This window comes from Paroedura picta, chromosome 1, assembly GCF_049243985.1.
Source record: "Paroedura picta isolate Pp20150507F chromosome 1, Ppicta_v3.0, whole genome shotgun sequence".
NCBI classification, from domain to species: domain Eukaryota; kingdom Metazoa; phylum Chordata; class Lepidosauria; order Squamata; family Gekkonidae; genus Paroedura; species Paroedura picta.
In genome coordinates this window covers 110,435,056-110,450,609 of record NC_135369.1, presented here as the reverse complement: position 1 = coordinate 110,450,609, position 15,554 = coordinate 110,435,056, and the positions used below count along the sequence as shown (strand labels likewise).

The 15,554-nt window shown below is 40.2% G+C and overlaps 1 protein-coding gene across 1 annotated transcript in view; it reads left to right on the top strand.

Moving 5' to 3' along the window:
* The window catches only part of ENPP1 (ectonucleotide pyrophosphatase/phosphodiesterase 1), a 60,602-nt gene that overhangs the window by 21,065 nt on the left and 23,983 nt on the right, over positions 1–15,554 (top strand). The window contains exons 6-13 of the mRNA XM_077352781.1: positions 2,139–2,236; positions 5,073–5,152; positions 6,430–6,549; positions 8,775–8,884; positions 9,707–9,772; positions 11,774–11,846; positions 12,452–12,560; positions 14,836–14,967. Coding sequence (XP_077208896.1) covers positions 2,139–2,236; positions 5,073–5,152; positions 6,430–6,549; positions 8,775–8,884; positions 9,707–9,772; positions 11,774–11,846; positions 12,452–12,560; positions 14,836–14,967 — 788 coding nt within the window. The remainder of the gene's footprint in view (positions 1–2,138; positions 2,237–5,072; positions 5,153–6,429; positions 6,550–8,774; positions 8,885–9,706; positions 9,773–11,773; positions 11,847–12,451; positions 12,561–14,835; positions 14,968–15,554) is intronic.

The following is a 15,554-nucleotide window of genomic DNA, read 5'->3' as shown; positions in this document are numbered from 1 at the left end:
CCCAAGGTCACCCAGCTGGCTGTATGTTGAGGAAGGGAGAATCAAGCCCAGCTTTCCAGATTAGAGGCCACTGATCTTAACCAATGTACCAAGCTGGCACTTGAAAGCTTTGATGTGACCCTGACTTTGCTGGGCCTACTCATGCATCACACTTGAAGTAATTCTAGTATATTTTGTATAATTGTATTCTCTAATGTTTTAGAGAATATATTCTAAAATATTGATAGACATTGATAGAAAAATAAATACAAAATCTAACTAGAAAAGAACTCCAGCAGCCCTGTTGGAGTTATTACTTATTGGATATGTTACCCATTACAAAAATTGTATATCACCAAAAACTTAAAAACATGTTTAATAAAATAGCAAACTACCCCACTACCTTTATATAATTTTTATATAGGTATAGATATCCTTATATATACTTATTTCTTATATAAACTTACTTCTCTAAGGCATCAGGCCGGCAGCAAAGGAGCAACTGCGAGCCGCGCTCTGCGCGGCTCGCAGTTCCTTCCTTCTTAGCAGGGCGGGAATCGGCCGGGCCAATCGGCAGGTGCTTCGCACCTGCTGATTGGCCCAGCCTATGGTCTGTCCGGAGGAAGGGGCTAATCGGCACCCTTCCTCATCCCGTACTGAGCCCGCCCTAACTCCTCCCACAAAGCATTTATGGCTTTATTTAGTCCGCGGCGCCGCGGGCTGTGTCCAGATATTCATTCACTGTCCATAAAATTTTCTGCTCCCTGAAATCTTCTCCACCAACAGCTTCTGTGTCTTTGTTTCATAGTTTTGTGAAGTCTTTGAGTTCCATATTTTGATATTTTATATTTAGGAGTGCTTCTTTGACCATTTTATAATCAGAGAAGCTTTTTCTCAATTTCATCTTTGATTTCCAAGTTTTCTTTGATTTCTTTGCTAACTCTCAAGATTGATTTGGAAATCACGATTCTCCATTTCCCTTGAGCGGGTCCACCTGATTTTTCTTTGGTGTACAGCAGTTGGTGAATACCAATCATGAAGAGTTTGCGAGATCTGCAATAGCTGGGCATTAATTTTATGGTTTTCTAGTCTCACTTTAAATTGTGTAGAGATAGCAGTAGATAAAGTTTCAGTTAATAGGTCTGTTTTCGAGAAATCCATACTTGAAGGTATTTGTTAACTTTTAGGACAGTAGATGGCTGTAGATGACAATGGATGGTAGAGTTTCTTGCTGATTTCGGATAAAGAGAGAACTGGACATTTTCCTTTTAGTAATTTCTCAGAATAGTTGAAAATATTCCATTGATATATCCCAGATAATTTTCAGTATATTCCAAAACCAGACAAAATAGTTTTAAAAACTGCTGATTTTCAGCTAAAATGGTAGCTCGGAGATAGCTCATTAATTCAATTCATCAAGCAGTATAGGTTACAATTCCAGTTATTTTTTCTCTTAGAAGTTCACAGAAAGTCTTGAGAGTCAAAGGTGGAGATTCAAGTAGATTATACATAGGAGTTAAATGAAGATTAATAGCTTTAGAGTAGGACAGGCTGGCAGTAAATGCTTACTTTTAGGTAGCAGATATCTTCATTCTAATAAAGATTTCTTCAGCAAATTAGTAGTGAGAGATCTTTATAAAAAGTGCATAGGTCATTTAAACTGCCCACCTTTGGTTTGAAGAGCTTTAGAGGTATCTCACCTTTCAGCCTGGCCAAAATTGTCCTTAAGAGTTGTGATCCCAGAAGTCCCACATCTCACTATTCTTAAAACCATATACATATACAACACTTCAGGATTGCCCTTCCCCATCCTTCTCCTCTCTGTGTCTTAAAAGCCCTCCTTGTGGTCAATGAAGACAGCCAGACTTCCTGGCATTATGTACTGTGCTATCGATGTCACTGCTAACAGTAATAGAAAATTCTGCTATTTTGTTATAAAGCATGCATCTTGATATTTCTTGGTCTATTATGGTGAGTTCTGCTTCCTCCAGATTTGTAGTCCCCTCCACAAGAGTGAAGAAGCTTGGCATGTAGAACTGTTCCCGTTCATCTTTGGATACGCATCAACAGAATTGTCCCAGACTGAAAAAAAGTGTCTAGAAAATGAGTTAATAAATATCAGGTGCTTATTTCTAACTGTCTCATTTCTTATTGCTCAGATTTACAAAGCCTCCACTGTTGTTGTTTTCTTTGGATGGATTCAGGGCGGAATATTTGCAAACATGGGGTAGACTTCTTCCTGTTATTAACAAATTACGTGAGTAGTTTCTCAGTCTGAGGGACAGCCTTTTGGATTATTAAGAAAAAATAATCTAAGTTGTATATTTTCCTAACGTGAATTTTGTGCCCCACCCATAAACTCCTTTTGACCTATGATATCACAGATGTTTTTGCAGCAAAGCACCAGTAAAGAGGCAAGAGTCATTCTTGAGATCCATCAAGCAGCGATGTGGTTAAGCTGCTGTTTCTGTGGCTGGGCAGTAATCATCTTGCACATTTCCAAAACCGCACTCTTAAACATGGAAAGTTTCATGAGACAGGTCTCTTTGCTTTCTCAAGGTTTGTTAGATATTAGTCTTGGGCAAAATATTAAAACATAGAATAGAGACATTAATTTGCTTAGAAGTATCTATTTAACAATGCACACACAACTTACTTGGCTTTCTAACTCTGGACTATTGGAAAAAGGAAGCAGGGAGGAATCAGAAATGATTATATTGCTACATTATTCATATCTGCTGTTCTCAGACATGTTCTGTTTGCTAAAACAGTGGGAAACAATGATGGTATGTGGGCAGTGGAAAAGACCTTGCCATTCTTGTTGCTATGCTGACACTTTCATCTATTTCATTGCTATGCTGACACTTTCATCTATAAATTAATTAATGCAATCCTTCATTATATAATTAAATGTAAACTTCTAAAGAAGGGTTCTGAAAATGGAGAGTGGGAGAAAGGTGGGCTGCTAAGGTCTATTGTGGAACTTATGGTATACTTTTTCTCTTTTCACATAAATTTCATGGTTTCTGTTGAGCAATAGAACAGCTAGATTGAATTTCAGTAAGCCAACAAGATTTTGGCAGTAGGAACTATCACGCATCAAAGCTCCCTTTGGAATAGAGCTTGGAATATGACTTGGAATGGAGATCTCTGTGTCCTTATAACCTAGTCAGAAGGTGGGAGGGGTGCCTGATGGGAAATTTTATTTTTTCCCCTTGAGCAGCAGTATTGTTTGTTCTTCAGATATTTTTCTCATAGAAGTCATAATCTGGATGTGATTTGTAAAGGAATATAAGCATCAGAGGCAGTTCTGTTAATGGCAGGGAGGAGGAAATGCTGCTATGTGAGAAGTAAAAACCAAGTGTCTTAAGTATTCAAAGCTAGTTGCTCAATTCTTCAGAATCCTTGGTGTTGCTACTTATAATTTATAGTTGTGAATTTCATTTAAATGGATTTTTAATCATTAATTTCCCTAAATCCAGATTCTTTCTTGCAATCCCTTGCAATGGAGAATGCTAACAAGTGTGTGCATAAATGCACAATCCTCCTTTCAGTCTCGGTGATTGTTGTATATTACTTTTTTAGCTCTTCAGTCAGCTGCTGGAACATCTTCAACTGTCACATAAGTAGCATCTGTTAATGTTTAAGTTGATAACTGGAATAGTACTTGGTTTAATGCTCTTTGAACTGTGTTAATGTATACATTAATATGAGATGGTACCCTGTATATATTGTAAGATATAACTTCACAGACTGACTGGCTAGTAAAAGTAGCCAGTCACTGCACCTAAAAGCCAAGTTCCGCTCCCCCAGGAAGATAGTGAGATACATGAAAAGGGGGTTACCCATAGCTACCATTTAAGTTTTGGTAAATCTGGGGAAGCCCCAGGGTTGCAAACAAAACAAACAAAACAAAACAAACCCCTAAAGATAAAAATGGGAAGGAACCTCCCAGGCCTGATAATATGGACATCAACAAATGCCTGGCTAAGTTGTATTAGTATATGGATTGTTATAGCTACTGTTGTGTATGTTGAGGCACCTGTCTGGAGATTTGGCGATGGCTGTTAAGAAATCAGATGGAAAAAGGGTTCTTTAGAATGTATTCCAGTAGTATGAGGAATGAAAATGGTTTGTTTTTTTCTATATTAGAACTGAAAACTGAAGCCTTTAGAGCAGTGGTCCCCAATCTTTTTATCACCGGGAATGGTCAACGCTTGACAATTTTACTGAGGCCCGGGGGAGGGGTAGTCGTTTGCTGAGGGACATCACCGCTGCCGCCTGAGCTCCTGCTCCACTTGCTTTCCTTCCGGTGCCCCTGACTTCCCACTGCCCGCTGGGGGGCATTGCCAGCAGCAGCTGTGCAGTGCCATGCCGAGGGGGAGCCCTAGCCATGGCAGCTGCTGGAGAGCACCAAAGGTGAGCCGGTGGCAGAGTGGCAGGGCAGCCCCCGAGGCAGCAGCCGGGGAGGAGGCTGAGGAGGAGCCGCAGCCCGGTACCGACTGATCCACAGACTGGTGCCAGTCTCCGGACCGGGGGTTGGGGACTGCTGCTTTAGAGGTCAATATCAGTAATGAAGGGTGATAAATACAAATTTCTTGGCACTTGTTCTGTGTTTGTGTGTGTTTCTGTATGTATTGTTCTTATTCAGAGGCTAGTGTTAAAAAAAAATTCTGACACTTTTCCACATGAAGATTTTTCTGTTTACATTTATGAAGACCAATTTAAACAGGCAAATAGCTGATAGTCCCTTAAAACACCACAGTGGAACAGACAGTGACTGTGTGGCACCTTCTCACATGATGCGGCTATTTTTTAGCACAAACTTCACTCAAAGCATCACATTGGCAAGGTGAAAATTGCCTGAACTTGGGAGAAGAGCTAATTCCTGCAAATACGATGAGGAATCTACGTAGTTGTGATTGATCCAACTACCAAACAGTACATTGCCTGAGAGGATTTGTTGTTGAGTAGAGTTGCTGAATATTTATATTGCCTTATTCTTTTAATAGTCTGTACATTTTGATATGCAAGTTAATAACATCTGTAACTGTGGAATTATTGTGTATTAACCTTTTTTTTTCTTTCACCAGAAAAATGTGGAACATACACTGATAGCATGAGACCAGTGTATCCTTCAAAAACATTTCCTAATCATTACAGCATTGTCACGGTAAGAGAACTGTGTGATTTCATACACTGAAAAGGAATTCCATGGGTTTCATTTACTTTCATTGGAAATAGCATGTTGTATTTTATAAAATTCATAAAATATTACGTTATTATTATTTATTAAAGTTCTGCACCGCCCTCCCAATATGGCTCATTCTGTGATGACTATTGAAAGCATGCAATAATAATTTGAAAGTAAAGAAACATCCTCCCCACATTAAAATGTTTCATTGTTTTACTGACTTCTATATTTATAATTGTGCCTGTAGGTAGTTGGCTACTGAGTAAAATCTTAAACTGCAGGAGAAAAGCTGTAGCAACTTACGATTTTGCAAATATGAAAGAAGTTTTGGTCAATTTTAGTAGCAGTCACATCACTTAGCAGCTTAGAAAATACTTGCAGACAATGTGTGTAGCTGTAAAATACCTGAATGATAAGACCAAAGAGCCAGCCCTCGGGGGATCAGACAACATGGGGCGGGGGGGGGGGGGAGGGAAGAATGGTAAGGAGGGCAGCTACTGGGTCTCCTAAGGTTGATCTGTGGCTAACATCTGGCAGGGAGTAATCGCGGTAGTGGAAAGTGCCATTAAATCACGGCAGATTTCTGGCGACTCCATAGATTTTCAAGGCAAGAGATAACCAGGAACCAGCATTTTTTGGTTCAGGTCTACGGGCCCCCAAAATTTCAGAATTTTGAAAAATCCCAGGTCAGGATACCATAGCAGTAAAAAATAAATATCATGTGTTTGTGTTAGTAGCAAAACATGGTACTTTCAGCTTTGTATTTATTTTGATTTTATCCTTTCCTATTTGAAAGTATCAGAATGGCTTTTTTCATAAATTCCCAATCCTTTAAGTTGATTCCATGCCAGTTAAGACACCTCCCATATTCCAGTTTTCATCCATATCTAAACAGGTGACACCCTGTTTTTCCTTTCAAAGAAATTCTGCGTTTATATTCCCCATAACCCCTCTGTTCAATGTTGTTTCACATGAATTGAGCCTTAGAAAGCACAAAAAATTTCCCTGAGGGTTGTCACTGCAGAGGAAAACTAACCAGCTGTCAGCTGGTTGCAGCGGATGGGCTTTCAAGGAGGGGCAGCCCAGAAAGCAAGGAAATAAATATAATAATTTTAGGGAACAAAGTCTGAAAATCACTGTTGTCACTTTTAAAATAATCATGCCAGTATTCCCTTGGTTTCTGTTGTAGCCTGAAAGTTGCTAAGCAGCGTAAAGAGTGTTGATACCTAGGTAATAATGATTAATGTTGCTTGCAGGGTCTATATCCAGAATCACACGGTCTAGTAGATAACAAAATGTATGAACCCAAGAGAAATGCTTACTTCACACTCAGAAATGAAGAGAAGTTCAATCAACAGTGGTACCTAGGGCAGCCAGTAAGTGGTGTAATATTAAATGAGATTTTAATGCAATCCTTTTTGTTTGTTTTTATTTCTTTGAAATGGGAAGAGTGTTCTAGGTTAATAGTCTTCAAAATATGTGTTTTATTGTCTATCAAATAAATGAATAAACCTTACAGTACAAGTAACTAGCATGTATGAGAGGAAAGTATAATATTTTTAATGGAATGTTATATGATTCATATATGTTTGGTTGTTGATCCCACCCATCAGGCTGGCCATACCCTTGATCTGATCTTTGGTGCAGGGATAGAGGTGGATCTGGTAGTGAATAACATGATTCTATGGTCAGACCACCATGCTCTGAAGGCTCAGTAAGGATACCACCCCCTGCCCGTTTGGGCGATGGACGCATTTTAGTCCGCCTGTGGAGACTTATGGAATCTGAGAGATTCCTGAATGCTCTGCGGGACCTGATGCCCTCCAGCATCTCATTGGTGGCCTTGGTGGATGACTGGCAGTCCCGCCTGATGGCTGCAATTGATGAGATTGCTCCTAGGTGTCCTCTCCGCCCTCACCTCAAACAGGCTCGGTATTAAGGCAGCAGTGGTGCATCTGCTACTGAAGAAACCATATCTGGATCCGTGAGACCCACCAGCTACCGTCCAGTATCACATCTTGCGTTCCTGGGAAAGGTAGTTGAGAGGGCCGCTGTGGAGCAGCTCCTGGCATTCTTGGAGGAAACTTCGGCCCTGGATCCATACCAGTTTGGCTTCCATCCTGGCCATGTAGTGGAGACCATGCTGGTTGTTCTGATGGATGATCTCCGGCGCCAGCTGGATCAGGGTGGGTCAGTCATTCTCATTTTGTTAGCTGCATTTGATGTGGTCGATCATGAGTTATTGGTTCGCTGCCTCACTGACACATGGATTGGGGGAACAGCCTTGGCTGGCCTCCTTTTTTAAGAACCGGTCACAGAGGGTTGCTGTGGGGGAGGAGTCGTTTGACCCGTGTGCGGAGTACCTCAAGAGATGATACTCTCCCCTCCACTCTTTAACATCTATATATGCCCTCTGGCCCAGCTGGTCCACAGTTATGGCCTGGGGTGTCACCAGTATGGGATGACACCCAAATCTATCTCCTGATGGACGGCTGTCTGGGTCTACTCCCAAATACATTCACCAGTTGTTTGAAAGCAGCAGCTGGATGGATCAGGCAGAGTTGTCTGTAACTCAACCCTTCAAGATGGAGGTTCTGTGGCTGGGTAGAAGGAGACAAGACCAGGAAGCATGTCTCCCCTGTCTGGATGGGGTGCAACTTACATCTGCACCTATGGCCAGGAATCTGAGGGTGATATATGGAGGCTCAGGTCACGAAGGTAGCCCAGGTGGTGTTTTTCCATCTGCACCAAGCATGGTGCTCAATGGTCATTTCCAGATTAGACTTCGCTCAACATGGGCCTACCCTTACCCTTGCCCTGGTACAAAATGCAGCAGCACAGGTCCTCACTTGGTCATCTTGGAGGGCCCATGTCCAGCCGTTGCTGAGGCAGCTGCATTGGTTGCTGGTTGATTTCTGGATCAAGTTCAAGATTTTGACCTTTAAGGCTATATGCAGCCCGGGTCCTACCTATCTGCGGGACCATTTATTTCCATATGCTCCCTGCAGAGTGAAGAGCTCTGTGGGTATGAATCTGTTGGTGGTTCTGGGCCCTGGGAAGTGCCCCTGGCCTTGACGGGGACCAATGCTTTTTCAATCCTGGTCCCTACCTGGTAGAATGAGCTCCCGGAAGAGCTGAGGGCCCTGACGGAGCTCTCTGGGTTCTGCAGAGCCTGCAAGATGGAGCTCTTCCACCAGGTATTTGATTGAGGCTGGGTTGGAGCCTGGGGCAATAAGATCAGGCCCCCCTCAGTTGAAACTGGCTCCCCCCGGGGCCAACATCGCCTGGTGACACCTATTAGAACACCACAACTGTGAACAGAAGGGTTGAGGTGCTGAGGGGTCAGGGTTAAGATACTGTTGCCACCATCCATAGTTTTGTTGGCAAGATGGTAGTTTTGCCAGTTATATGGTGATTGTATTTTAGTATTTTATGTTCTTAATGTAAACCATCATGAGCCGGCTGGTCTGAGAGTGGCGGTTTATAAGTAAAACAAATAAAACAAAAGCAAACAAATAAATGAATGAAAAAAATAACTAGAAGAAAAAAGTTCAAAATTTGAAAGAATTGATGAGCATTGGTGCTTTCTCTCTTTGAATAGATGTGGCTGACAGCGATGTATCAAGGACAAAAATCTGCAACATTCTTCTGGCCTGGTTCAGATGTTGATGTTAATGGAAGCTTTCCAAACATTTACAGAGTATACAATAGGTAAGACTTGGTAGTTTGGGGGAACTGAAGATGTTCTGAAGCATCAAAAATTGTGAGTGACTGTGATCTCAAGATGAATGCAACATCTGTATTTCCAACCTGCAGGAAATGCTTTTATGGAGAACCCCCCCCCCCCCGATCTCAAAATCCTAGACATTGGACATAAAATAACTATAAACCTGAGGTTTATATCTTAACAAGTTACAGGACAGAGTTGTATACCTAATATATTTTAGATACACTATTTTAAAATGCTTTTGTTACCGGAATTTCCCAGCACATGGGTGCTGTCTGTTCAAGAAAAATACAAGAATACTGTTCCAATCCCAAGCAGAGTTACACACTTCTAATCCCATGGTCTTCAGTGGACATAGAAGGGTATAACTCTTTTAAGGACTGCTCTTTTAATTCCAGATATTTTAAAGAACAAACAAGACTTCCTCATTAAGTTATCCACAACAAAAACAGAAGGAAAATTCTAAACAGGCCAGCACAAAAGTCTTTCTGCTTCCTTCAAACAACACTTGTTTTCTCTCATTCCTTGTCTGTGCTCGATACAATGTCCTTCTTCTTCCGTCACTCAGGATTATTTCTCAGTACCTGAAAATTCCTGCAACCTGTTAATTATCCCTGTATCAAATGAATATCACAGCCAACAACAGAGGAGGAATATGAGTACAAACATATAGACTAGAAACGGTTCTCAAGATACAACAAAATGTTCATCTAATAATAAAACAGTTTTTACATAGGCAAATAAAACAAGTTAAATAACACGTATCAAAGTTTTTGTTAAGTTGCTTGTTTTGCTTTTTGCTTTAGGTCAGTACCATTTGAAGAAAGAGTAACAACTTTTCTTAGTTGGCTACAGTTACCAGAAGACAAGAGGTACATGTTTAGAATATTAGAAAAACAGAACCATGCATTTCTTAAACAATATTTGTATTCAGCGCAATACACAACCAAATAAAGCCTATTTTTCAACTATATCTCTCATGAGACACTTCAGTTAATAACTCCTTAAGTGTAACTTTGATAATTTGTCATAGCAAAACAACAATTACTTCTATTACATATTAGCAACTAACCAATTTTGTGAGCATGGTATTGAGCTGTGTAATGCATTTATGTAATGCATAAATGGAGGCTGCTATTGGTTGGTGGGTGCTAGGCATGCTGAACCACAGTTTGTATCTGGCATGTTAACTCTGGTTTGTACTAACCTCTGATATTCTGATAGCCAAATGGCCTAATTAGGGTTCTTTTGCCCAGCTCCAATTAATCACACAGAAAAAACCCTTTTATGTATTTTTACTACAGAAGAAATATAGACACAGGGGAGTTCCCAAATTTGTGCAGAGAACAATAGGATTACATAGAGTTAAATACCCTGTTCTTGGAGGTTGGGAAAGATGATGCTCTTGCAGGATGAGCCAATAGCCTGGGGTCTCTGTCTCCCCACTCCATCTCCCAGGAACACCCTACAGCCATTATACCCGCCTTCCAGAAACTGCTGAGAGGTCCAGAAAGCTGCTCGCATGCTTTCCTCCCAACCTCCAGTTGTTTACATAAACAGAAGTGACACACACTTCTTCCATTTTTCTAGCCTTGACTATATCAGCTATAACATAAACTTTTGGTTTTGTGGGAGTGCTTATCAAAAACTACATTCCAGAGAGGAACAAGACATTTTCTTTGCTTGGTAAGAACCAAAGACTTGAACCAGGACAGACCAGTATGTAGAATTATAGCCAATCCTTAATAACTGTACGATCAATCAGAAGGTTGCAATCATTTTCTTTATCACCATGCCATCAGTTCTGAGGACTGAATACAGAAATCTTGGTTCATTAAGTAGATGTGCCCTTCTCAGCTTCCTAGATATAGATAGCTGCACAGAGCAGCAGAAAAATCTTGTGCACTTTGTACTGCATAAAGCTTTCTCAGAACAGCCACCCTCACTCCCTCTGCTTTTCTCCATTTCCCCATTTCCTGCTGATAACTCACCAAGTGGACTACATTTCTAGAAAAGTCACAGGTTGTCATGATGTCAGAACACAGCCATTGTGAAGATGAGATGGGATCTTGCCCATGACACATTATGTCTTAGTGCAAAACAGAGTTATCCAAACAAACTTACTGATTTCAGTGGGAATGACTTTAAACACATGTTTCACTTTCCAACTGAAATCAGTCATGAAAGTGTTTGATTTTGATGGAACTGTTTTGAGGGATCAAGCCCTATGAAGATAGGTTGAGGGACTTGGGAATGTTCAGCCTGGAGAAAAGGAGGTTGAGAGGGGACATGATAGCCCTCTTTAAGTATTTGAAAGGTTGTCACTTGGAGGAGGGCAGGATGCTGTTTCTGCTGGCTGCAGAGGAAAGGACACGCAGTAATGGGTTTAAACTTCAAGTACAACGATATAGGCTAGATATCAGGAAAAAGTTTTTCTCAGTCAGAGTCGTTCAGCAGTGGAATAGGCTGCCTCACTGGAGTGCCCCCTCACTGGAAGTCTTCAAGCAAAGGTTGGATACACACTTTTCTTGGATGCTTTAGGATGCTTAGGGCTAATCCTGCATTGAGCAGGGGGTTGGACTAGATGGCCTGTATGGCCCCTTCCAACTCTATGATTCTATGATTCTATGATTCTATGTACAATCAGGCTGCGATCTTATATACAAACTTACTTGGGGGTTAGACCCAATGAACCCAGCAGGACTTTTGTTTGGCTATACACAGATATGACTGGAATGCAAGTCCACATACCTTTTTGTTGTTATTGCTTCAGTGAATATTGCTCAGATGCTTCTGATAAATGCTGTATGAATTCCATACTTTCTCACAGTTTTATATGTAAAATATTAAAATTTTGGTACTGTTTGATATAGACCACACTTTTACACTCTGTATTTAGAAGAACCAGATTCTTCAGGCCACAGATATGGACCAATCAGCAGTGAAGTAAGTAAATGGATTTTTTGTTTTGTTTTTAAATAAGATCTGTAGTGAGTCATTGATACAGACTTTTAAAAACATAGCTAATGTGTGCTAACACAGTTTTAAAGATTAACGTGTATTTCAATTGGTACATTAAATATAAAATGAAAATTAATTTAACTCCATGATATACTATTAAAATTAATCTCTGTGTTTTACTGTTAAAAGGGGATATTTTCAACGGTATTCCTGAGGCTTTGCGTAATTCTGTGGGTATCCAAGTGGAACATCTCTGATACATACCACTGATCACTGAGTTCTTTTAACTAGATAGGCCAGAGATGGCCATGGATTACAATTTCCATGAGCCCCTGCTAGCACTTGGCAAGGGCTCATGGGAATTGTAGTTCATAGGCATTTGGAGAACCACCGTTTTGCCACCTCTGAGATATGCCATCAGTGAAGTGATTTTTCTGCCTTGGTTACAAAATTTTATAGTACTTGTACATGTGGACCAGGAGTCCAGGATATTTCCTATGAATATCTTGCTGTTCAAGAACAGAATCATATAAATACGACTTGCAAGCTACAAAGTTAATGTCTGTGTTGCCTCTATTTTTGTCTTGCAGGTTATTCTTGCTTTACAGAGAGTGGATAAAATGGTTGAGATGTTGATGGATGGTCTTAAGCAAATGAACATGCATAACTGCATTAACATCATTCTTCTCTCTGATCATGGTAAGCTTATTTAAGCCATATAATATTTGGTTCAGACTAAAGTTTTGAGGTCATTTTAGTTTTACAATAAGAATATTTTCTAGTAATAGGAGAAAAGCCTTAACCATTGATAAAGTTTATTATGTCTGCAGTTCTATCACTGAAAGTTTCTTAGAATTGTAAGTAGTGGTTATGGTGTCACATTAGGGCTGAGGAGACCCAAGTTTGAACTCCTGCTTAGCTAGGAAGCTGGCTGAATGACAAAGTGTCAGTAGGACAGTGGATGGACATCTGGGATTGCAACTAAACTCCAGGTGACAGAGATCAGTTCACCTGGAGAAAATGGCCACTTTGGAAGGTGGACTATATGGCATCATACTCACTAAATTTCCTCACTTCCTGAAATTTCACTCTGATACTTTGAGCCTTATTAAAAAAAAACCCAAACAGGTTTACATGTGCACATTTTATGCAGCTTTTTTATAGCAGTAAGCTTTCAAATAGTGAATATTCAAATGGTTCTTCAGTTGGAAGAATATTAGATTCAGTGTTTTGGTGCTGACCTTTAAAGCCATAAATTGTCTGGAGCTGGTGTATCTGTGGGACTGCCTCCCCCATTATGCCCCCCAGTAGACTGAAATTTGCTCAGGATCCCTGGCACCAAAGAGGTGAAATTGGCCTCAACCAGGGCCAGGTCCTTTTGACTCTGGCACCAGCCTGGTGGGATGCTCTGCCAACTGAGATCAGGGCCCTGTGGGATCTCAATCAGTTCTGCAGGCCTGCAAGACAGACCTCTTCCCCTACGCCTATGGTTGGGGGTTGGGAATTATACCACCTAATAGCATCTCACTGGCTGGCCTCCCCCCACCCAGGAAACACTGATGGGGAAACATCTACTGGAACATCAAGGGTGATTCCATCCATTTAAAGAACAAAACCCTCCTTAATGCTCAACTAACTGGTGTATATCTTGGGGAGGTTGTAAAATGCTTTTAATGTAATAGTGATTTTAACATTATTTGACTGCATTTTATCAAGTAATGTTACCCACCCTGAGCCTTATGGAAAGGGTAGATTATAAGAATAAAGACTTATTTGTTTGTTTATAATCACATGTAGACATATGTATGGAAAAGCCATGCAAGTATTAACCTTTACTATTATAAGTACCAGAATAATACCAAATACACATGTGTATCATAATGTACATTCATTAAGTGAATAAATGAATATTGCATGTACATATCTCATATTGTCTCTCAGCTGTCCCAATTTCTATTAGTTTAGTTGTAAAGATAGTCATTCAGAAATAGAAGGTAGGCAGGGCTGATGTCAACTCTTAAACATTAATACTCTGAACTCTGTATATTTTTGTCCATGATCATTCAAGGTGCCCCATTCAGTTGCAGGTCTGTGGAGCTTTAGGTCATTCACAGTGCAATCCTAAAATAAGTTGCACTCTTCTAAGTCTACTGAAGTCAATAGGCTTAGAAAGGAGTAACTCTGTTTAGGATTTCCCATGTGAATCAGTTAACTCACTGAGAGGTTAGCAGGGTGTGACAATGTTTTTATTTTGTAAATAAACTGTACAGGATCTTAGTTCAGACCGTGAGTCTACATCCTTTTTTCTGACCTGAAATACTCCTGACTGGAGTAAACATACAGGAGACGTACAAAGTACTTGATTTCCAGCAACTGTTCACACACTCTACACTTCAACATGGAGAGATTCCCATCTTGCTGTGGACTTCCTCTAAGATGCCAGCTGCTTACTGGCGAAACGTCAGGAAGTAAAACTACCAGATCATGGCCACACAGCCCAGAAAACCCACCACTGATTGACTCCAGTAATGAAAGCCTTTGACAATTCGTGCAACAATTCATGCAAAGTACTTGTACTTTTGCCCTAATAAAGCCAACTAAAGGACCCTTTGAGGTTGAAAAAACGGTGCCTGGGGAAAAGGTTAACGCCCCTCTCCCTAATCACAGCTTTGACCTCCTATTTAGAGAGTAAAAATGATAACATGAAACTCCCAAAGTCATGTCTAGTGAAACCCCTAATTGGTCCTATTAATTGTGACTTATTTGCATGTAAATGAATTCAGAACCAAAGTGAAAACAATCCCCCTTAAAATCAGTTTACCAAATTGGTTCAATAGTCCATTTACAACCTCCTATTTCTTCCTTGTTTCTTATCGCTAATTAGATAAAGTTAGCTACATTTTCTCATTGTTTGAGAGATAGCAACGTACTAGCTGGCTGATTCTTTAAAATAACACTTATTTTTTCTTTAAAGGGATGGAGACAGCCAGCTGCAGTAAAGCAGCATACCTGAATAAATACTTGGATGACGTTGGGAATTTGAATGTAGTCCCTGGCCCTGCAGCTCGCTTAAGGCCAAGCAATGTTCTAGATGAGTATTTCTCTTGTATGTAATGGCTAATCTAATATGCTCAAATTTAATGTTTTGGGTTTTTTTGCTTTAAAAGTATATGAGACGATATAGCAGTGATATAATTACAACCAAGGTCAATAGTAAAGCATCTATCATGAGCTTCCCCTACCCTTCAGTCCTGGAATGGCCTTACTTTCATTTCCTGATTTTGGAGAGAAAAATAGGACTGAAAGAGAAATGGAATACATAACTAAGTGATTGCTTTCATCATCTGCATCCAGAATGATTTTATTTAAAATGTATTTATATATAACATCACCTGACAAAGTATGCTGTATGACATCGGGTGAAAAATTATGATATTAATTACTTCTTGGCCTTTTGGCTCAGATCAACTGTCAGTGTTGATGCTAATGATCACACATGATTTACAGCCTTCAGATAATTTCAGTAGATTTGAATAGTTCTCATGTCTAAAAGACTCAAAGTAGAATTAGCAGGCAGTTGGTGGGAGGGTTGTGGCTACGGGTATTGGGGTGGGGAGATTCCAAGATGCTGGATGAGAAATTTGATAAAGACTAGGAGCTATTTAAAAAAAAATGATTTGGACTTCTGTATGT